This window comes from Nilaparvata lugens, chromosome 1 (genome assembly GCF_014356525.2).
Source record: "Nilaparvata lugens isolate BPH chromosome 1, ASM1435652v1, whole genome shotgun sequence".
Classification (NCBI taxonomy): domain Eukaryota; kingdom Metazoa; phylum Arthropoda; class Insecta; order Hemiptera; family Delphacidae; genus Nilaparvata; species Nilaparvata lugens.
The window spans coordinates 60,813,655-60,838,601 of record NC_052504.1 but is presented as its reverse complement, the minus strand read 5'-3'; the positions used below and the strand labels follow the sequence as shown (position 1 = coordinate 60,838,601).

The window sequence follows — 24,947 nt, the reverse complement described above, 5'->3', positions numbered from 1 at the left end:
TGCTCTCAGCCAGAAATTAATTTTTTGTTCGCATCAAGGTAAGAAATCAAAAAGGATTAGCAGATAGCCGACATTTATGTGACAACTTCCATTAATTATTCGACCTATTTTAGTTAAATACAGCCTTTATGCTTGCAAATTGCACACTGAACAAGGTCGGAACAACTTGAAAAAGGAAAGTAACTGAATGTGACCGGTATCTTCTTGGAATCTGTCAGTCCGAAACAAGAGGACGTCTCTCGCCCTGTTTGACTTGTCTTACCCCCACCCCCGCCCACAACTCCCTCTCATGGCGTAACTTCAAATGCCATCTTCATCTTCGGAAACCTCATTTTTCAGCCGATCAACCTTTAACGTGGTTCCGATGTTGTTACATCAGCTCAACGATCTGTTTCACTCACGAGTGGCGTAACGACGCTCTCAGCCCAAAGCAGCACTCAACATAATGGATTAATTCGTCATCGACAACCGTTTTCAGACTATTGCAAAGTACAACATGTTGTCTTGATGACTACATCATATGGAGGCCTAGAGATATTTTGGATACTTTTATCTACATTGATCCACATTTCATTAAAATTCTTTAATATGTTCCATGTTACTATTGTGGTGACGTTTCAAATACGATTACATTATATTTCCCATGTTCAAAGTATTTAGCCTTTCAGGGACCTATTCCATGTTGAAATACAAACTAATAATACCACAGTAGTCAGCTAGTTGTAAGAATAGGAAAAAATCTATCAACTTGTATTCTATCGTGCAACAGAGCCCAAACAATCAGTCCTAACAGAAGCGAAAAAAGAGTTCACTTTCTATTATAAGCTTTCAATGACACATTGTAATATTTGAATAACATATTAGAATCATATATCGGAATATTTGAATACATATTAGAATCATTTGCATAGCTTCACACGTTGAGTGTAAGGGTTTTCGAAGGTGAAAATCTATTGAAAGTAACTTTATAATTTATGATCTGTCATTATGTATCAGCTATAATGTGATTAGTAAATCTATCCAGTACTGCAACCTGATACCATAGAAACTGAAAGAAGCAACAGGGTCTCAGTCTTACGATACCCCTTTTACTATTATTTATCACTTAACATTTATCCACACTTGAAATTTAATTGGCTTGTCTAGTCAATTTTTATACAAATATTATAAATTTAGTATAGTACAGTACTAGTTTGAAGTAGATCGTCGAATATGAATGCTTATTTGAATTATTAACCTATACGACTGAGTGCGTTGATAAATTCTCATGAAATACTAGATTTATAGTCCTTCTTCTAGGGTTATACTCTGCCTTGAAAGGAAATCTATTGAAACAGGAAACATTACACGTTCATTTCAAGTTCAATACAATCCAATTCCACAATTTTAGGTATATCGAAGTGTATGGTACTGGATTTTCAAGAAAAATACTTCAATACACTCCATAGATGAATCTAGCCGTTTCTTTTATGTTCACGGTTCCAGGTTTCTATCATTTTCCTCACTCAAACTAGCTTGTGCGTCAAAACTGTGTTTACTTCAGTGTTCAGTTCTAGTGAAGAAGTTTGGATCGACATGTTGTGTCCGAAGGTTTTGTAGGCGTGAGAGATGTTTTAGCTTTGGTTTGATGGTATTGATTAGTTATTGTACATCACGTCCGAGATTGATCGACAGTAATAGAAGTCGCCGCCAATTCGATTACTGGTTAAACTCGGATACAATGACCAATAGGAACCAGGCAAAGAAATGAGCCATCAACCCTTCAGAAAGCAACTTTTGTATCGATGTCTGCCAATTAGTTTGGGGAGACCCGTGTCCAATCCGAACCAAGCCACTGGGAATTGATATCTCAAACCAACAACGAATATTGTAGTTGGAATCTTGGGAAGTGAAGTGATTGGAAGCTAGATTGATTTGAAACGAATGCTTAAATGGGCCAACACTTAATAGGGCTCTCTCAATATAAATAGCATTTTTGCTATATACTGTGCTATCATTGCGTATTCATTATTCCAAATCTAGTCATGACATTAACCCATTAATGTCATATTTGTGAGTACCGGTAGCCTATTACATAAGTAATAGAAAAAAATGCCACCATATCTGTGAATATAATGATCAGGGAATTGCCTCCATTTAAATATCTCAACACACCAGAATTTGAATTTTCTACAAAGAGGCTCAAATAATATTCAATGAGAAATCCAAAGCTTTGATATTCACAAAGAAATAGAATTCCATACAGATTAGGCCAGATCAATTTTCCCGAAACCTTTTCCCTGTGATAGGCGAAAATTAATTCATTTGAAAATTCAAATAATGAATTATGATGTTATTATGTTAATTAATGATGAAATCCAAGTCGAATTATAGTGCGATGGATCAAGATAACAGAAAGATTGATCAAGAATTGAAGTAGGAGAATAAAACAATTACCAAAATCACGAATCTGTTCATTGTCCAGAACCAGGCCAACAGTTAGACCATAGCGGTTATACACACTGTATTCTTGATTTTTCCTGAAAACTAAAAAACAATTCGACCTATACTTCACGTAATTAAAACTGATTAATTTCACGATCTTTAGAAAATGAACTTTTTCAATCTAGCAATAATTGTCATTCTATTTTGCAATATATTATTGTGTCTAGCGTTATTGCAAGATCTCAAATTAAACACTGATGCAGTATAATTATTACAAATTTTCACCAGTATTATACAATATTTACGTCACAAAGCAAACATTATTTTGACGTATAATTCTGCACTCTGTCTCTAGGATACCTTGTCTTTGTAACTGAATAATTGCACGCAAGCCTGTTTTGTTTCACCGCTTCTGAAAATTATTTTCACAAAACGTCTTGCATTGTTTCGTATCTTCCGAAAGACTTGTCTCACATTGAATGAATTCTCATGGACTTGAATCTCAGTTACAGCGCATTTCAGCAATTTGCCAATTTTCAAGTTTAAAGTGAAGACTCAACTAAATGGGAAATACCAATATGAAGAAGCGCGTTGCTTTGTAGATTGATCTCTTCAGACATGTTTACTTTTCATTTAGCAAAGAAATTGAATTGTAGTTGGATTGCTATAAGAAAAAAACACTCTCTAGCGGTAAGTTCAATTTTTTCACTTGTGATAAGTGCAGTACATTTTTCGTTTTGAATAAGTGCATGTTGTATCTTACGGTACTATGACCATAAATAAATGAACGGTTTGTCTATGCTATTATACTTACTTGTGCTGTTCTATTGTTTGGGTCATCCCTAGATGTTAGAATCATTAGACCTTTTACACAGGTAAACAACCTAATCCGGCTTAATGGGTGTTTCTTTCAATGATTCACTCAAAATTCATCTTCCAGTGGCAGTTGATTGTGCCATAATCTATTTGGAATCGGATGTTGTCAAATGTCCAAGTAGAGGTCATTTGTTGAGGATGAATCACTCATTTGTAATAGGAATATCTTTCCTGGTGCCATCCGCTTCTGGATTACACAATAGCGTTAATGTCTTTTGTAACTCAGAAGAACATTACTTGAAGCTATTTCCAACCTGTTATATTCATGTCCTAATTAATTTCATCAAGGCTCTAATACCACTCCGCACTCCTAAACATTTTTCAACAAATATATATTCTATTTCCATGTTTTCCTTCTACTATTATATAGTTATTGTAAATCAAGCAGATTTCTCCTTTCCAGAAGCGCAACTTCTTCAGGACTCCATTCCAAATCAAGTTTTGAAGTCGTCAATTCTTGGTAGATAATTCTAAGAATGATCCCTTCATTATGGAATGTTGTCACAACACTTCTAATCTAATCAATAAACACTAATATTGATTTGATGAGTATATTTTCGCTATTTGAGACTAGAATAAATTATATATTTAATAGAAGCTACCAACCCGTATTCCTTTGGTTTAATTATTGCAAGCAATTCAGATCATCCCAACCTCAACAGCTAACTTTCTACTTGGTTATTAACTGCACAGCTTCATTTTGAGTGTTACTTTAAGAGCTAACAGCACATGTCAGTGAGTCAGTTAACACAAGCTTCAGACCGCAATTACCGACTTGGCACTTGAGTTACTTTCGCATCTCAATGTGGTGAACAAATTATTAACGTCTGTGGTTCAAATCCTGAACTCAGGTAAGTATTTTTTTCTTTCATGTTATCCATCAATTGAAATGGAAAGCAGACTTCTTCAAACATTATCGGGAACAAAAATTTTCAAGACCAGATGAAATAAACGGGATGAATCCGAGTAAGGAACCCCTATTTAACTGAAGTCAAGTTTCTGAATACATTTTGACATCGACTGTACAATTCTATTTGAATATACTGTATTAAACAACTAGGGCATTCTATCTAGGAAACAAGCACCAAGGAAATGATGGATGAGAGAGTCTCAATTAGATTTGACACATTGTAAATTGTACTTTTATTCGAAGCTGCTTAAGAACCACACCTAATGGCCTCTAAAAGATCAGTCTCGATAATAATGAACAGTTACGGTACTTACTAACCTTGAATCAACTAGACATGTAACTACCATCATGCAAGAGCACGCACTCACAATCATTTATCCTGCATACAGTAATAATATTATTTGCAATAGACTAATTGCAGTCTATTTCTCAATTGACCTCAAAATTCAACTAATAGCTTCCTTACTCAAGTTCCAAATAAGTGTGGAGTTTGACTAGTACCTGTATATCTTAGTTTCCATTTTGAGCTGTAACAGTTTTGTGTAACCAGTTTCTGACGAATAGTATTCTCAAATAGTTTTGTCGCTAATAAGGCGAATTCGTACTTTGTAAGTTTTATTTCATCACGATCTAAGATTTGTCAAGTGATTGTATGTGAGTTGTTAGTTGCAATCAATCGCTTATCAATTTATGATGCAGTCCTAGTCAATACGAATTATACGAATATGTGAAATTCAACTTGGTAATACTCCATTCTTCTGTTAACACATTGTTAAACGGAAAGATTGCAATCGTTGATGTCTTAACTTGAAATGCAATGTCTTTTAGGAAGATGCGTCTCTATTCAATTTTGAGGATGGATAGAAAAGTTCAATGTCCTCGCTGGCCTGAATAATAAATTATAAGAAACATGAAAAAATTATCGAAGGTCTTCAATATCTGCGGGTTGCGCTAGTGCTGTTGATGTGAAAGAGTTTAGTTTGGAGAGAAGTTCTTTGGGTAGTAAAGTAAATACTACCCGACTTGATGCAATTACTCCTACTCTTACATAAGAAGAGTACGGTAGCGACTCTGCTGTTATGAACCAATTCATCTGTAATGAGATCAACTGTTCATAATAAATTTCAGTGATCGATCTACTTCCAATTAGCAAAGCTGGATCCTATCACCTACGTACCTGAGTGAATGTGGCTTGCTAAACAAGTTCTTTTCTGTAACAACTTTTATTTTCTAGATCAACTGATCGTTCAATAACTTGCTACAGCCAGATAATTGTTATTTACTTTGGTATTTGGTAAGTGAAATTTATGAGTCAATGGAGACTATGAATTTCAAAGTTTGTGTCAGTTGATAAAAACTACTTTCTTCACCACATAATAGTGGTATTTCATGTTTCTAGTATATGCTACATTATTTCGTATTCCCTTTATTACTCATTTTGGTGTTGTGACCTGATTCCTGTAAGATAATCAAGCATATGTGTACTTACAGTAACTTCACATAAAGATTTATAAGTCTCTCTGAAACAGTCGTTTTGAGTGAAAGGGGCTCATATTCATGCTGTATTCTGTTAAATAATTGAGATACTGCGCCCCATCATGTTTATCATGTTATGCTTCCATGAATGAGGTTTCCAGCGTTTTTTTGGTGGATGCCTATTGAAGAAGGCTGACTATTAATTAGGGATGGATGCCTATCACAAGTATATTTCAAGCTGGTTTCATTTTATTATATATTATCTTAAACTATGGGAATTGAAAAACGATAAAACTTCATTTCATCCATCAATGTTCCAAGTTATCGTCCAATCTTGGGAAAATAAAATATTTACAATCTTCAAATTTCATGATAAAAATAATCATAATTTTCCAATAACTGTAGTCATATGTTGAAGAGTATCACACGTTTTACTAGTATGTAACAAAAGAACATCGAATTGGAGGTACGGAAATACCCAATAATAATTAGCCAAATAACATTAAAACTAATGTAATAAGCTCAAGGAAAGTAGTCCGCCCTCAATGCGGAAACTATCAGCCGAAACTATGTTATAGTTCAAGGAAATTTAGTTGACTATTTCAAAAGAGAAAACAATCTATTCTTACTGGTTCTGACCTAATAGCCCTACACTATCAAAACCATCGAATAGTTCAATTTTATCAATAATATATTACACTCTAATCTTCTTAATTGAATCAATAATTAATATACAATTAATTTTGGTTTAGTTGTACGACTGGCTTCTTGATTGGAGTTTAGTGTTGCTAAAATTCAATAATATAAACACGTTTATATAAAATCATTAATAGAAGTCAATTTGAGTCAAATCGGTTCCTCTAATCAACGAATGCCAAATTCTTATTGATAATTGGGAAGCTAACAGAAAAATACGTCATTAAGTTTCACGTCATTTGAATTCAGATATTCTAGAGCTGTCTGAAACTTTTTTGTAAGAATAGGCTAATCTTTAACTAGAGCACTAGCTTGATTGGGTGTTAAATTTTTTCAACTTTCAGATACAAAATTCAGTTTAAAAAATCAAGAATAAAAAATAAGGATGTAGTCTATATATTGAATGGATTTACTACAACTTAAAAGACCAATAAGTATGAATTATAATAACCACAATGTAAAGTATCATTTAAATGAAGGTCAATCAGTAGAAATCAGACATAATCGATTGGAGAAAACGTTGAAACAATACTAGTGTATTGTTTTGTTGAGATACAGTATCATAATGGATGCAAATTGATCTGAATAATGATTTTGCGATGTCTTGATAACAATGGACTGAGATAGTCTAATAACACATTGCAGCATACTAATTTCTATTATTATTGATTTATGAATGTGACAAATAATGTTATCACACGTTCACCTCTCCGGCAACACACTAAGCTGAGCTACATATACTTTGTTGGAAATTACTGGGCCAATCTACTTGTAAAAACAATAATAATGATTTTGCTTACGTTGTCCTCAAGCTGCTTGGTTGAAGCGATCTCTGGATAATCTGCCTTGCAGAACAGTCTTGGACACATTATAAGAAAAGATCCATGAACAGGTAGGTGGTGCTATCTGCTATCAAACCTCACTCAAGTTGTGTAGGCTAGTATTTTCACAGAAGGCCTATTTTGTATTTAATATTCTGTAAAGGATTGATCAGTTAGTGGCATGGGTTTGACATAAAATGTTCATTGAATAATAGGCTACTCTATTTTATGAGATCAGAAAATTTTATACTAAAAATTATTGTCGAGGATAATTAGCATTGTTCCTGGTGAAGAACTACGAATAAAAAACTGTATTTCTATTTAATTATAGATTATATATTTCCAAAATATTAATTTCCAAATTCTGAAGAATAGAAATCTACCTTGATTGAATATTAAGGCATGGTATTATAGATAATTTAACATGGATATTTGTAGATAATTTGAATCCATCAATAGATAGATACCTTGAAGCCTTATAAAAGTGGAGGAATTATCCAGAAAATCACCTATAACCTAGGGTTAACTCATGGAGTATTCCAAGTAGCTAAAAGTATTATAAAAGAATTCCAATAAGTATGAAAGCAGCTACAAATAACATGTACCGACACATGAAAGTACATGATATGGCAAAGCTCCAAATTCTGAAGTCATTTTCTGAAGTAGTATCTAACTATTTGATGTCTTCATCTGGAGAGAGTAATTTGAATGCTCATTCAGGCTATCACTAGCCACGAAATATACGCCAATAAATAATAAATTAATTTGTTGATAGCTCTCTCCTCATCCAACCAATTTTAAAGGATGATCAAGTTGATCACCGCTGGGGATTTCACTTTCGAAAAAAGTTAACGTGCTTCATCAACACTGATAGCAGTCGATGCTACCAGATATTATCAAGGTCGCATCTGAATAATAGCTTCATTAGGAGGATAAGATTTATGACTTTGGAATTAAACGTACCGTGATTTTTTAGGAATTAGATATACTCTCTTCCAATTTATTAATTTTGAATCTCCTTATTCAATGGCTTTCATAATATGTTTAATATCTTTTAATGCATCTGCTTCGAATGTTAAAAATCCATTTCCACGACACATCTATAGTCTTCATCTCCTTTACAGTTCCAATACGGTACTCGAATTCCTTGTGTTTGTGTTTTTCGAAGTTTACGCAATTGATCGTGCTATACTTGTAACATACCTACATCAGTTTCACTGGTTTTACGTAATATCTTAATCTTTGTCGTGATTTTCAACATACGTAAAAACTCTCCAGACCTACATTTAACTCACTGGATTCAATACTGCTGAAGACCTGAATATATTATGTCTTCCCACATCAGAATTTTTATTGCTTGCTCCACCATAAAAACAAACCAGAACCTGATGTTCCATTCAAGAATCACCAACATTCTAGTTTCGTGAATAATAGGTTACTTATGATAATAGTACTGAGGGCGATTCCCACAGATGCTCTTAGGCTTGTGCGTGGATAGTGAGTGAGAGGAATGATGATGAGATTGATTGAGTACTTTATTTATGTAGATTACAATATTTACTGGCTTATACACTTATATTCAATAGCTTACAATATAGCAAAATTAAGGATGAATTTACAAAATATAAACTAAGAAAATAATTATTGAGCTGTATATGATATGAAAAAAAGCAATTTGTAATAACTATAGATAGAATAGATAATATTGTTATGCATCTACATAAATTGGCGGAGCTTTGGACATAAATCAATGTCCATTCTTCGGAAAGAATATTCGAAGTATCCTTCCCACTAACTCTCTACCAAAGATGAGATGAGAGATGACTACTTTCTAGGTAGATATTATGTATTGTTGTTTAATTTGTATTCATTTATGTTAAAATTTTACTGTTTTTTTTCTGCAAATTGGGAATATGCTGCTAATGTATGTGATAGTTTTTCGAAGTTTTTGTCTCCATCATTGAAAGTTCGATAATGTAATCCAGTTTCATAAGTTCTTCCAATCCCTTGTCTTCGTCATCAATGTATTGTCAAAATGTTTTCGAGGAACAAAGATGTTAGAGTATTTGTGAACTATTAAGAAGCTATTTTACTTACTGTAGATTTCTATGACCATTAACAGTAAAAACTCAAGATTACTCAACCCATTATCTAAAACTTCAAATTCCTTTTTATTGTAGTACTTTATCTACTACAATGCAGATTCGTGCAAATTGAAGTGGATTTGGAGATAGCATCGAATAGTAGCTCGTCAACTCTCAACATGAACTGTTAAGAGCATAAATATCTGGATGAGTTATCTCGATTTTCCCTTTAGCTTCCTTTCTCGATCATTCTAGCTTGGGATTAAAGTGTTTCTTGCACGAGAAGATTTCCTTTCACGTATAATCCAGTATAATGCTTGTATTTCTATTCCGTATGGTTTGCAAGTGCTCTGAAAGTGAAAGAATGCAGGGAATTGATGGCTACTTGCTAATACAGGAGAGTGCAGGAATCAGCGGTATCTGTTCGCAGAGTTGAGTGGCTTGTAAAACATGCCCGTATCAGATGCTCTCAACAATCGCCGGCTCTTCGCCACGTGACTCAGTCATTAGATCTGTCTCAACGAATCAATGGGCAATGGCGCACATAGTCTCCACTGTCTGCATTGTTCTTTCCCCACAACAATACTATTTACTGCAACTCTCTAGAATGAATCGTTCTGCTTTCATTCAGAATGGAGACCGCATAATCCTGATTTTTATCCTTTTGTTTCGAATATATAGCGTAGAAAAGAAATATAGCCATAATTGCATTATCAAACTGGACATTGATGACTTGCTCCACATGTATAATATTGAAGAATGAGGGAATGAAAGATCAGTCTGGTCTGCTTCCTCAAGGTTTCAGGCTTCCTATATAATATTAATTATAGCGTCACTGGTTTGACGTTACTCGTTAAAACTTAACAATAAGGATCGCTACTACAACAGTTAACACTACTTTGAAAACTGTATTCCCAATAGCTCATATCACCTCTGTACTGTGACACCTAAACTCAGGTTGAGACTTGTTAACTTTGTCAATGGCCCCAGTAATCAAGCGCCGGCGACGAGATTAGGAAAACTTTGTGAGCAATCTTCAGTGAAATTCTAAGGATCAGCGCGGCTCGGGTATGAATTACCGGAAGTGATTCCGTGTTATATTTGTTGTATGTGCTTTTCGTCCTCTAAAGATTGTAAGATGATTTACCGTACAGAGTATTACATTGTAGAAAAACTATTGAATTGAAGGGTAAATTCATAGGTAAAAATAAACAAGATAATAATTATTTAGGAATGAACAGTATTAATTTTGTGAATGGATGAGAATTCTTTTTGCCCTTCCATTGGATAATAGTTTTTCCAATATATAAATACGGTACTAGAAAAGTGTTATAGCCATTGTATTACAAGCTGATCATTTAATATATTTATATTTATATATATTGACATTTTCTCTGTTGGAGTTGGGCCAGCATTACATATTCATGAGTAATGATCGACTTTCTATTGGCGGAGGAGGAATGGATTGTCTCAGATCTCCATTATCAACGCCCGAATAAGCCCAGTTATCACATGCATTATTCCGGACTGAATTTATATTCATAGTCGAGCAATCTAAACTATTCATTATCATCGTCGGGCTTCTCACCGCTAATGTAATAACTGTATGGACGTGATTTGTATTTTACCGAACACAACAAAGATTGCATCGACCTCAGAAATGGAGCACGATTATATCATCGAGATTTATCCCCTCTTTCATCAGCACATGTGAGAAACTAGAGTTTAATGTCTATGTACCGCTAGATATTATGGATTGTTTCATATGTCCTAACTGGAAACTGGGTATGTTAATAGAGGTCTCTACCCGTTTAATTGGTTTCCATTCATTGTTTTCTGTCTTTTTCAGTGTTTGGCAATATATTTTCACCTTCTTATATTCGAGATATGCAAGAATAGACTACAACATAACAATTCATGTGCTTAATTTCACCAGCCTCATTAATTTCTCCCTCTTGATCCTATCAATGAGATTAATTAAAGCGCTATATGAATCCATATCTAATTTATAATAATTTCATTCCGCAGTCAATCTTGAATTCAAAATGTTGTTTACAACTTTAATCGATAGATAAGAAAAGATTCTATCATAACATACTGGATTTCGTTTTCGATATTCTAATAATATTTTTAATCAAATTTACATTCACAATCCAATTTTCAAGAAAAATTGTTCTTTGAAATATAATATTCTATATGGCAATAATTTTAAAAGAGTATAATGAAAAATGAATAAGGAAATGTATATTTGAATTTTCAGGGTGTTTCGCGTGGTATATGGAGTACTTCATTTCCATAATTCAATTTTCCATGCACAACTGCTATGTAAAAGAACAAGAAATTTCTTTTATAAGATAATTCTGAATTATAACTGAGACCTTCTTGACTGTTTAATGGGAGCAGTTGCTGTTGATAGAAACAATGTACTGAGTACTGACTATTATAGCTCTCACTATAAGGAAAATTATCAGAGTATAGAGGGGAATGAGGAAAGAAATGCTTTCCCCACATACCATGTACGAAAGCCCTGTATTGCATCCTTGTCCACTCCAAAAATAGACTTGAGGTACAGAGGAGGTTTTTGACATCGGTATTCGAGTGATTCTAAATATGACGGTGGCAGCGTTTAGTTTGGCCGGTTGGTGACGACAGGCATTCTATTAATTAATCGGATGATGCCGTGGTTGTCACAGAAACAACTTTTCGCCTAACAAGGCTGAAGGAATGTCGGAAGCGGGTTGGTGGAGAAACAGCCTGTTGTCAGTCACTTTCAATTGTCAGCAGTCGTTGAATGGAAAGTATTGATGTTTTGTAAAGGGAAGGCTGACAGTTTGAAGTGAATGTGAGTATGCCACCGCACCGCGCGCAAGGACGAGTGTTGTTTCCACACAGCAGCAGCAGCAGCAGCAGCAGCAGCAGCAGCAGCAGGGAGCAGCGGCGGGCCGTGCCCCGTGCCAAACAGAGCGCTTCGCGCGCCAATTGAAAGTGTTAATTGCGCGGCGCGGGAAGAAATCGTACAGCGCAAGATATAGGTCGATATGGGAAAAAAGGCTGATGGAGTCGACGCGACTCGACTGCTGATCATGGAGCGCCATCATTTCACTTCGTCGCAGCGTCGCAGCCTTGTACAAGGCTGTACTAACTTACTTCGCACTGCTTTTATTGTTACTATTCTGTGAAGTGACTGTAAAGTGTACATATCGATATATCAGTTATTCTGGTGATTAAAATGGATGAAAACAGTCGGCTGCTTCTTCAACTCAATCTTTGCTATGATTGTTCATTGATTCTTCACATTATATCTGTTCATTGTTGTCGAAATCATGCGCGCAACTTTCATGATAAACTTTGAATAATAGAAAGAATGGTGCAAAAAAATCAGGTATGTCAATTCCCAAAATATGTCGGAAAACTACAATAATTTTAGATCAAAGGATATACTGTTGCTAGTATTCAAGAACAATTAGTAAAAGTGACTCACTTCAAGCGCTGATGCTATTTTCTAGAGCATAATTTAAAATCAAGAGCATCATTTTACTGTAAGAGCTTACAGTTTAAAGTAAATCTTACTAAAATACTCAAGAAATTACTCGTCATAAACTGAAAATCTGTATTCTATTGCAAGAATGGGTTCGATATTGTACATGAATATCTTCGATAATTTCTCGTGTAACTACACTTTCGCATGGGCTTGGGTGCAGAACTATGGGTTTTTGGTTGAATACAATATCTAGGTGGCTTTAATCAATCATGTGAGTGTTGATTGCTCACTTGCTTATGCATTTTCAATTACTGTAATTATTCAGAGAGTTGTTCTAGACATTGAATCGCTATTCAAGTCTTGAGAATAAGATGAAAATCGTTTCGAAATATGAATTCAAGTGCAGATACAAAATTCACTAAGAGTGGCAGCTTTGGACGAGGGTTTCTTGATTTGACAAACATCAGAAAAGTGTATTCAATATTGGTGTAATTAATTGGCATGAGGAAATTCATTGCTGATAAACGAGAAAAAACTGTTGTTTGTTTAAAATTGAGGAAGACAGAAAAACCTGACAGCCAAGATTGCATAACAAAGTTCTGACCACTAAAGAAGTGAGCAAATGATGTCCACCACGAAGTGAAGTCCACGATTTAGTGGTAATAACAAATGGTTATTACAAAAGAGGTTTGGATCATGGTATCGAAGTAGGCCAAGGTTCACTCGGTGCTTCAGCACCAAACAAAGAATTGAGGAAAGTCTGTGATGCTGAGTGTTTGTGGGTTTTTCTTGGGTTCAATGAAGAAACTTGAATCTCTACTTCTTGTTGTAACTGTTGAATATAATTTCCAATATTATGTTAAAGTGATTTTGGAACTTCAATCATGTCACATCTCTTGTATCAAAATGGATAATAGAGCTAATTTCTAAAACCTGCAATGAATGTTTCACCTTGAGAAGAAAACTAGATAACTAGTCTTGGAAAGCATCTCACTGAAGGCTGCGAGCTTGACCGTGATTAGAGCTGCCAGAATGAGCTCTGCTCTGCTCATTTAGGAGCATGACACTTTATCAATTGAAAACCACGCCGCCGTCAGGTTAACTGCTATCTAGTTCATTGCGGTTAGCTGGATCTGGTTATAAAGAGAGCAAACAAATAATATACAGCCTCTGTTGGGAATCGTTATGAAATCTTAGATCACGAATTGGTTAATCTCTTCAATGATATTCAAGGTTTTAACTCAGAAAATACGGGGTCATAAATCAGTGTTTTGGAGAAGCAAAAATGGGACATTTTGTCAGCATACCTTCAGATAAAATCAATCCACATTATTGATGAGACTTGGATAATGTCAAAAAATCCACTTTATTTCAATTAAAATTATTATTTCACAGAAGCATGTTTTCGTGAAATATTTCAAGTCCCTTCAATTATGAAAAAGTTCTACATCATCAATATTCACTCTACAAACTTAATCAATCCACATTACTCTGAAAATTGTTCAACTCCAGATTGAAATGAGAATACATTCAAATTCAAACATGAATATATGTTCAATTTGACGAGTTTGACAAGATCATCTACATTTAATACTTATTAAAATCATTTTGAAGTTCAGAGATAACCACTAATCCACGCTATGAGCAATTGAAACTTGAGCTTTTGTTCATCAATCGAAATATTGTTAATTTTCTAAAAGTTTCTAATATTAGCTTTATCGCTAGCAGCTATACTACGAGTATTAGTTGGTATTGTAAACAGTGATTAATTACTAGTTACTTTTGGACTCAGTTTCATCAGAGCTTCTCAGAGTTATTTTAATAATTGATTGGAAGACAAATTTATTTACAAGCTTAAATCTATTACAATGTTCCAGCGTATCATGGAGGAAAAACTAGAACTGGAAGGGTCACGTTTATTTAGTTCTAACATTGAATGAAGAAAAACTAAGAAATTGTAAAAAAATCTTCAAAACCCGTAAAAATCATTTACATGTTTTTTTAAGAATAATCATTATTGGTAGCCTACTGGATGGAGAGTTCATTCTAATTTCTGTTTCTATATGCATGATTATTACCATCTTACTTTCTATACCTGGAATCCAAGAATCATAAAACTGATTATCTTATTTTCCACATTTTTTGTATAGTTGTAATGATCGACACAATATAATATAAATCATCAATCTCTGTCAGCATCATCATCACCTTTGGGAATGTACTTGATATTACTATTATAATGAAGTATTCTAAAATTTTTGACCAAATTCTGAAAATTTTCATATGCTTTTGTGAAATATTATAGTTGATGAAATTATTATTCTGGCCTATTGACCTGAAAACTTGTTTGGCCTGGTCTACCTCTTGGACCTATTTGACCTGGCCTATTGGCGAATATAGGATAGTCCTGGCATTCTTTTAAGTTGAACCATTTACAGACTGTCAACTAGAATATGATGTGATGCTTGCATTTAATTTTCATCTAAGAGTATTAGAAGGTAAAATTACGTCCTATACTGTTCCAGCATGCCACCTACCAGTTGATAGTACTATATGAAACAAAGCAACTTCCTGCAACTAAACTATGAATGGTTCAACTCAAACTGTGTCTGAACGTACATTTTACCAACCACTTGGATAGCATAAAGTAAGCTATGGTCATCATATAAACATCAAACAAAAGTCTAAATTCTGTGAAGGCCAAGTGCGCTTTCTCGTAGCCCCAGTTATATTAGTATGAGAGACAATACAGATGCGGTGGTGTAATAGGTATTCTAGTGCAAGTTTTCAAGCTTCAGTCACCTGCCATTCTACCACGCGAAGCTGAAGGACGTTGTGTAATGAGATAGGCCTACTTATAAAAGTAACCAATCAGTTCTTTAGAAGAAAAAATAACGCGTGGCTGTGGCTGACCTTGGCATTCAGTGTGAATGTAAAAGGAATTCTCACTCTTATATTTTTTCTTGTTGGGAAATTTCTTAATCGGTCAACCCTGTTTTATTTATTCTTGACAAGATAGTAACGGCCAAACCTTTCCTAGAAAATATATTGTCAGGTGTACTGAGTGTAATCATACAGAAAATGATTGCAGTTGCGTCACGTAATCAACCAGCATTGTAAATTGTAAGCTTTCTGTTAAATACCTCGTTACTGGAAGTGGAAAACCTACCAGATTGATGTAAATGCTATTATTGTGGTTGGAATTCGTGAAACAGTCATTACGTGAAACCACATGATGATTAAAGAATATTCACATGATGATTACGATTTATTAAACCCTCCAGATTCTACCCACATAGGAATGGTTACAAGATGGGTTGGTATTACCGTACCAAAAATAAAAAAGGAGGTCGAAAAGCAGGTATATATATATATATTTCTTCAACTCAATGTAGCCTAATGAGACAGGTGATGTATTTCAAGTATACATCCTTCATCCTTCTGACTTATAAGACCCTCTCCAATAAAGCAAGTGATTAAGTCAATCATCACCTCATTCATGTATTCTTGCTTCTTAACGTAGTATTAATTTGAACTGATTAAAACCCAAAATCCATTCGGTTGAATTCGTTTTATTCCTACATGAGTATTTCATTAGAGCTTGTGCTATCTCCACTTTCAGAAAACTATTGATGCTCAAAAATGAGTTGAACAATTTTCTGGGTAAATCGCCATAATTTTTCGAAGATGTTGAAAGGAAAATCAAAATATAAATGGAAAAATAACAGCAATAAATGTTAGTATAGAAACTATAAGAATCTCATCATAATCTTACGTGCAAGGATCAGGCTATTGCATGTTCCGACTTACAAACAGCTTATACAGTAGTTAGTGAGTTCAAAAATGCTATAAAAATTTACATTCATACCATAAAATTAGCCAGGCAATGAATGCTCAAAAAAGGGTATAGAGGGAAAAGTTGGGAAGACAAATGTTGACCCCCCAGTTCTGTTGAGGGTAGTGAGGAGGTAAACATTTCAAAAGTCCACACCCCTACCCCTTGTGCTAAGGGGGTTGGGGTGGTTTAAAGGTACCATTTTTTGGTTTCTCGCTTAAACCTCAAAAACTATGAATCCCAAGGACTTGACTGTCATATAACAAATTAAAGCTTACATAATTTTTTTTATATCTCCTCTAGTTTTCGAGATATCCGCTCTTGAAAGTGTGACATTTTGAAAAAACACTTTTGATATCAACTTTTTTCTGTTTTTGCTCTCGTAACTTTTTAAAAATCGATGGGAAAAATCCAAACTGATTATTATGAATTTATGAAGCATTGAATTCTCTTCAATTTGATGCATAATTTCACACTTTTTCGAATTTCCCTACACCATTTGCAGCAGCTTTAGTGTTGTGAAGAGAATTCAATGCTTCATAAGTTCATAATAATCAGCTTGGATTTTTCCCATCGATTTTAAAAAAGTTATAAGAGCAAAAACAGAAAAAAATGATTTTGAGTTTTATGCGATAAACCAAAAAATGGTACCTTTAAACCACCCTTCCCTTAGCACAAGAGTTAGGGGTGGGGACTTTTGATATGTTTATTTCCTTACTACCCTAAACAGAAGAACTGCGGGGTAAAAATTTGTCTTCCCAACTTTTCCCTCTTTTATCTTTCCTTGACTGGACTACATGTAATAAATAAAAATATAAATCTGAGTACCCTTTTTAAAATTATTTAGTAACAACATGTTTGGGCTATATAATGCCATATCATATATTATTTTATTAAAATAAAATATTTTATTTATTTTCCAATCACTTGATAAATGCCATTATATAGCCGAAACATGTCGTGACTAAATAATTTTAAGAAGGGTTCTCAGATTTATATTCAAAAGTAGCCCTAAAGATAAAATACTATAACATGTCATTTATTGCCATCTCTTACGTGGCCTTCCAATTGATCTTTTACCTTCTGGTCTATAATTTAATACTTGAAGGGGAAGCCTTTCTGCAGACATTCTTTTTATATGATCCTTCAATTGACTTCGGTATTCTATAACTTTTTCATTCAAATTAAATATTCCCAGCTCAGATCAGATATCTTCTAAAATGATCTCTCCGATCCCAGCCCTTGGTTGTGCGGAGGAATCGCATCTCTGCCGCCTGCACTCTACTCTCAAGTGGTTTCGTTGTATAAGAATCTTATTAGACTTTTCAAAATAGTCAAATAATTACAGAGTAAAATTTTGGTAATTATATCAGAGATTAAAGCAAAATGAATTTTTCAAATGACGCACTAAAGAGGGCGAAAGAGAAAATAATGTCCATCATAAACTATGTCACTCTCAGAAAAAGACAGAAGACGCTCATTTACATTTTAGGTTTTCTATTGATTAAATTGCTGGTTTATACCCTCATGAGAGCGAATATTTCTATGTAGTATTTTTATTACCAGTTAATAATGCAAACAAACTTGTTGAGTGTGACACATTCCAGCAGTGTCAATTTATTAAGCAAGCTTCTCGAATTATTTTTATTGATTTTCCTTGAAAACTAACGGTTGTCTAGCCAATAAAAACAACTTTTAAGATTTGAGCAACAAACCTTTAGTTTAACAGCCTTCAAACTGATATCTTTGTGACTCCTATGTGTGAAGTGACATCTATTTGGATAAATCATACCGCTAATTACCAATTGCAATTATGCCCTTTTCTTTTGGGCTGATAATGTCAGGTACAACAAGACAATCATGGGACATATATTTGTAGATGCTTCTTAACAATGATAAATGCCATTCTGGCTAGATGATAAAAATGATACTGAAGTGCTCTAATGAAATGAAAGATCAGGTGTATTCTAATCAAACATCTAAACCTCTGCTCCTGTTTCTTGATTACTCTTTCTTTATAGTGAAGCATTCAACTCCTGCGTTGAGATACGCGACTTTGGTAGGATACGCGAAAGCTCAAAAAAGAGATAAAAAGATTTGATACATGGGATTTATTCTTGAAAAATTATAGATAACTCGACATAACGTACATAATGTATAATGTATTTTGGAGTATTATCGATTAACTCCAGTATTATGTCGGACTAATACACGCTGAATAAACATTTTTCTGGTACCTAACAAAGAAGTCAGGTTTCAAGCTGCTAGTAAATTGAGCCCGTACAAAGGCTGCTAATATATTGAAAGTGGAGAGATTTGCAGGACTGTTTTGCAATTAGATATGTTGGCTGCATATTGAGATACACATGGGGCTACTAAGTGTATCTTCGAGGGTCAGCTGAATTCGAGACTCGAGGCGAGCTCTCGTGAGTTAATTTTCGCCGAAGCTAAAGTAATAGAGGATTCTCTTCATGAGTTGTTTATTGAACAGTGCTGGCGTCTCAGCCTGGCCTCAAAACAACTTTCGGCCCCTGCTTGATTATTCATCGGAACGAGTTTCATTTCGTGTAAATCCAATGCTGTTGGCAAACAAGGAGTATCAAAAGTGAATGTGATTTGAAAAGTGACAATGATTTCCCTTTCATTGCAGTAGACCGCTAATTGAGCTCGGCCGTCTAATTCGTATAACCTCATGTTGTTGTCTAGGTTAGAGCAAAGCAACGAGCATACACATTTGCGACCTACATAGCCAAAGCGAGACCAACTTACTCTAACCACTTGCCCAGATTAGCATAACCTTTGTTCCATGCGAAGGCCCTATTTCTAATGCTATAGGCCTTTATACTAGGCGCGCATCTGAAGAAAGACTAGACAGCTGGATGTAACTCCTGTCTGCGGCTACTTGCAAACGTAGTGCAATTTCTTCAATCTAAAACTCACTTGATTCAGTATTTTCAAATTCCAGGACAATAATATGTTGTGTTATTACTATTCAAAATGCATAGTATATAATTATAATAATATACAATTTTTTGAATTAGGAGTGTGAAACAATGCTGTGGATTGATTGTATATGAGATTCTCAACTATCGTAATACAGGAAAGGTTGAAAAATGCTACTGTATTTCGTTGATCTGATTTCAGAGATAATTATGTAGTTTTGAAAAAAAATTATCAAAACCGTGTAAATAACTATTCATAAAAACATTGGAAATTCCCATTAAACTACAGTAAATAATGTTATTCCATGTGAACATTTTTATTTTTTTATTAAAGTTATTCTTGCTAAATAGGTTCACCATAAGAATAGCTGCTGTCAGCTATGATTAGATTTATTCACTTATTCAGATAAGCAATCTCATGTGATGTATCTATTTGTGATGAATTAAGTAAAGCTTTTTTTGACACATACTTATTGCACATTGCAATTGAAAACTTATGAATATACATGAGTAGCGATAAGTAGGTCTACCTGATTCCATACTCCTGATAAGGTACGGTATATCAATTTTATATGAAATAAATATCTAGAACTCTTTTAGATTCTGGATTTTCTCTTATCTGATAAGTTGAATGAGCTCAAATAAGAGAAATGTTTTCAGTGAATGTCATTAAAACAAGTTTCAGAGACGAATATCACTCCCCAGTTTACTTCTTATAATACAACAATTGTAAAGCTACAGTTCATCCATTTGTGACTGATGTAAATCACAGAGCACGAGAGCAGTAAGTAAAAGTAACATAAAGTCAACTGGAATGAGATATTTTTCTCTCACCTTGAAGTTCTAGGATGACTCAGAAAGTGAAAGAAATATTGCAATACATTACTGCTAATCAAATCACTAGACATGTTTTCATTTAAATTCCAGTGGGATAAGAGAGAAAAATTACTCTATATCATTCTAGCTTCATATTTTGAAATACAAATAATTGGAGCATTTTCAATGGATGGTCTTCTTATCTAGCAAAACAAACATTATCTAGCAAACACATAATATCAGAGACAAATTATTACTACTTTTAATATTAAACGGTATCTTTACTCTATAATAATATGTATTTAATACTTGATATGTATTTGTTATAATTATGATGCATGATGAGACATGGTTCAATGTTTTGGTAGTTACTCTGCAGCTACAATAACAACACTAAGCAGTCTCGACTGTGTAGACTACAGTCTACAACAACATACTGTCTGCTTTCCAGGAGCGGATTCACATGATACAAGTCTCACATACTGAGAGAGATGTCAGCTATAAGCATTTTCCCACACGATCGACTTTACTAATATTCATTAAAGACTTTCTCAAGGATTTCTAAAGCTCGTCACTGGTTCATGCTGGGTTCTCTGTACAAGAGTTTGCCTGTTATAATTATTGAGAATTGTATATATCAACTTTTACTTTCGTAGCTCTGACGTTGTAGTTGCCATTGAACGTTAGCCCACACTTATTGCAATTATAATTCTGCCTGTTAATTAAATGCAATTTCTTATTTGCTTCCTATTGTCAATTTGAATTTATGAATGAATGATTAAATTGATCTCAATTTAGGAACGTATTATTAACTTAGCTCACTACCTCCGTAAACAAAGCCATAGTGCAAGACTGGTGGTTGATGGTAACGTCAGCACAGGTAGGGCTCCTACACCAATAAAAACACTAGCTGATACAGATACAATTCTTTTATTGTTGTAGGAGCCCTAACTGTGCTGACGTTACCAGAATTCACTAAGGCTTTGTTTACGGAGGTAGGGCTTAGCTTCCTTCACCAACTTAGCTATTAGCTTTTCATTTAAGAAAGTCAAGCTCAATAATAAATACTCGATTGCAAGTATCAATTTTTGTTAAGACTGTGTGAAACTTCATCTTGATTTGAACTTTTATTGTTAGATTAAAGAAATGCAATTATTTAACAGAAATTCAGTTATCATGAGATGTGGCCAACAACAATCACCATGGTATGAACTTTAATTGTTCGTCTTGCTTTTAAAATCGGTTACCAGTTTAAATAATCACTGAAATATAATGGGATGAAAAATGTTAGGAACATTCCTTATTAGATCTTATAATGTGAGGAGGGGAAGAGATAGAACGTTGTTCATATTGAACACTGTACATTTATATTATTGTTAGGTCTATGATTTTTCCAACTTCCAATTCTCATTGCTGCTCAACATTTCTTTCTTTTGCATTAGTCCTCCATAACACAACGTACCTATTATTAGGTAAACGGTAGTACTCGCAGTAGGCGTTTCAAAAAATATTACATAGCTCAGGCTTTTCCATTCAACGCTAATCCATTTGACGAACATATTATTTTCGGAATGAATGGAATAGTATTTTTGTGAACAAGTGATTTGTGAAAGTATTGCGAATGCAGTAAATGCAGTGAGATAGTCTACCATACTACTGCTACTGGTCCGTTTCGAACAACAGTATTTTTAGGCTTCATAACTCAAGGCTGACTGCGAACAGTTATTCTTCTGTAATGAGATGTTAGGAAAGTTTTACTTTCTTCATTCTTATCGACCATTCAAGTCTCCATTCCAAAAACTGAATGATGCAGCTACCGTTTGGGAGATATTGCATTTTGTTTCAGGAAAAGAAAGGACTTCGTATGAATTGAAAATTATTCAAACGTGTCCATTGAAACTCTGATTACAGTTTATGAAAATTTTGGATACTTTTCAAATAGTATACTGGTTTTCCTGCTTCAGAATAAAATTGAGATGTCCTTTAGCTCCTCATAGAAATTCCATACACTAAATAATTATCATGTTAAAGATTTATGATCAATACTTTTTTACTTGAAAATATACCCTCAGTGATATATAGGCTAAAGTTGCGACCTGTTGCTACATAATATTATATGTGTTCAAGTTACATATTTTTCAGCAAATTTTAAATCTTTCTCATTATATTTTCGTTATGTAAAACATAATTTAATGAGAAAGTAATTGGTATTTTCTTTAGTAACCTAAGTTCTGCTATTTTCATTATTATTCTACTTCAAGTATGTTATTATAGTTGTACTTTTGATTATCAGTTATTGATATAATATAGACTTAATTTATATAATGTTCATGGTATTCATCAAATATGTCAATCATTTTGTAGAGCAATAATATTTTCTAGTCTCTACCAGAGTTAAATAATAATTTTACAGGAATTGAGAATAAATAAGATCGATTGTTTAAGTTTACTTGGAGAAATTATGGGGGAATCCTTCCAAATTTTCCAGACAGCAAGAGGTAGATCCTAATATTGATATTGTAATTTATAATGTTTCCATATATTATGTAATTTTCTCCATCAAAATATCATCAATCCAATTTAACAAAAATCTTATCACATGTTTACATTAAATGAAGAAATTATCATCATTGAAGGCAATCCCCTCCACGTGACTACGAGAGGGTAGATTAATCCATTCATGATGCAACGTCTCATTTTATAAATCGATGAGATTGGAGTTTATGTTTGATAGTTTTCGTATTAATGTCATAAATCATTATTGTTCCGTTTGACACTTGATAAATCCCCAGATAATCATTGTTTCAGATGACACTAAATAAGTAATCAGTTTTATGCATATTTGAAGTACATGATGGTAATAAAGGGTGGAAAAAGAGTTTCAAGATGAATGTGAGCCTCTGGGTTGAGTGATTATTTATCTATTACAATAATGAACACTTGTTGACCTATGACTAGCATGCACTGATTTGGTGGTTGGTTGAGGATGTCACTATTCCTCTTCTTATCACTATTATCAAGTGAGTGTTGTGACCAACCTGTTAAGAGCAGTAGGCCCACAGTGCACACGATAAAAGATGAACAGAAGTTGGAAGCCATTGCGGTGGCGGCGAGATGAATCCGGAAAGTAATCACTAGATCACAGCGATGGTTCACGAGCTGGACTGATTGTTCACTACCATCGACCACGTCGAACGTTCACTACTAGCAACTACTCAACTGACACACTGAGCGACCGCACGGCTGTCGCACCGTCGACTGAACACTGAACTGAAACTCTATCCACTCCAGCCGCTGCTGCCGCCTCCGTTCATCAGCTTCCCCCCTCCCCTCACCCATCAAGGTGGACCCCCACTCCCCACCACCACGTATGGTGACAAATATGATACAATATGCCCACCACACAACAATACAATGTGCTCCTTCCTTGAAAATTGACAATGTCAATCCATAATATCAAAATTAATTCTTGATTTTTATTCAGGTTCTAATTGTTTATTACTTTCATATTCGTTAATTTCTTCAACCTTCTGTTCTTCTTTGTTCTTGATTCTTCTCCTTTATTGGCATCATCTCTAAGAACAGCTCCTCGTTCTCCTCTTTTCCTACAACTCCATCTCCTTCTTCTCCTTCTCATTATTATCTTCTTTTTTTGCCCACCCACTGATCTTCCTTCTCCTTCTCCTCTTTCGTCTCTATCTTTCCTTATCTTTCTACTCTCCTGCAACCCTTCCTCTTCTTCCTACTTCTCCACTCCTCCTCTTCCTAATACACACCCTCTTCCTCCTTTATCACCTACTCTTCTCGGCATGAATTTTTTTCACGTTCTAAAGTAGAATGTTTTCCTCCTAATATATTTCTCTTCATAATATATCATATATTTTCATATGATTTCATACATTTATTTTTAGTAAGTTTCTTTCTGATTCTAATGCAGTAATGCTGCTTTAGAAATAGTAGAATAATATTGTACTGAAGGGTTGAGTGGGAGTGGAGGAAGGTTTGGCTGCTCCCTTACTTTTCCCTTGGCCTTGGAGGATCAAATAAAGCCAACCAATCTAGCGGTTCTTTAAGTTACTCTCTTCTTCCTTCTTCTCTTATTCCTCCTCATCTTCTCCATCGTCCTACTCCTCTTCCTTTCTCCAAAAATCATATAATATTAAGCGAAAGATATATGTTTATATTTTTATATGTTTATATGTCTGTATATCACCCGATCTCGTAAACGGCTCTAACAATTCTCACGAAATTTGGAACAAAGTAGGTTTATTATATAAAAATTCTATTGCATTAGGTGTCATCTCATGTATAACTTGCTGAAGGACAAGTTTCATCCTTGGACATAATTCATCCTTGAAAAAACAGCTGAAAATTTCATCGTCCCTCGATAATGGAAGTGAGATAGCGAGTGCGTGTGTGAGTGAGACAAAATTATGCCTCGGCTTTTGAACTACTGCATTCAATCCGCTGATCTCACGATAAATATTATCCGGCAAGAAAATTATCGACGTGATCAATGTACCTAGAATAATGTGTTCTAGGTACCTTGGACATGATAAACATTAATGAACCTAATGGTTGATGGA

The 24,947-nt window shown here is 34.3% G+C and overlaps 1 protein-coding gene across 3 annotated transcripts in view; it reads right to left on the bottom strand.

The window, feature by feature from the left end:
• LOC111049971 overlaps positions 1–23,653 on the bottom strand; it is a 152,870-nt gene extending 129,217 nt beyond the window's left edge. For 2 of the 3 annotated variants that reach the window (XM_022336188.2, XM_022336194.2), the window contains exon 1: positions 23,400–23,653. In XM_022336188.2, the coding sequence (XP_022191880.2) occupies positions 23,400–23,460 (61 nt within the window). In that variant the 5' untranslated portion in view covers positions 23,461–23,653. The remainder of the gene's footprint in view (positions 1–23,399) is intronic. The other variant, XM_022336203.2, reaches the window with a different exon arrangement.
• Between the last annotated feature and the right edge of the window lie 1,294 nt (positions 23,654–24,947).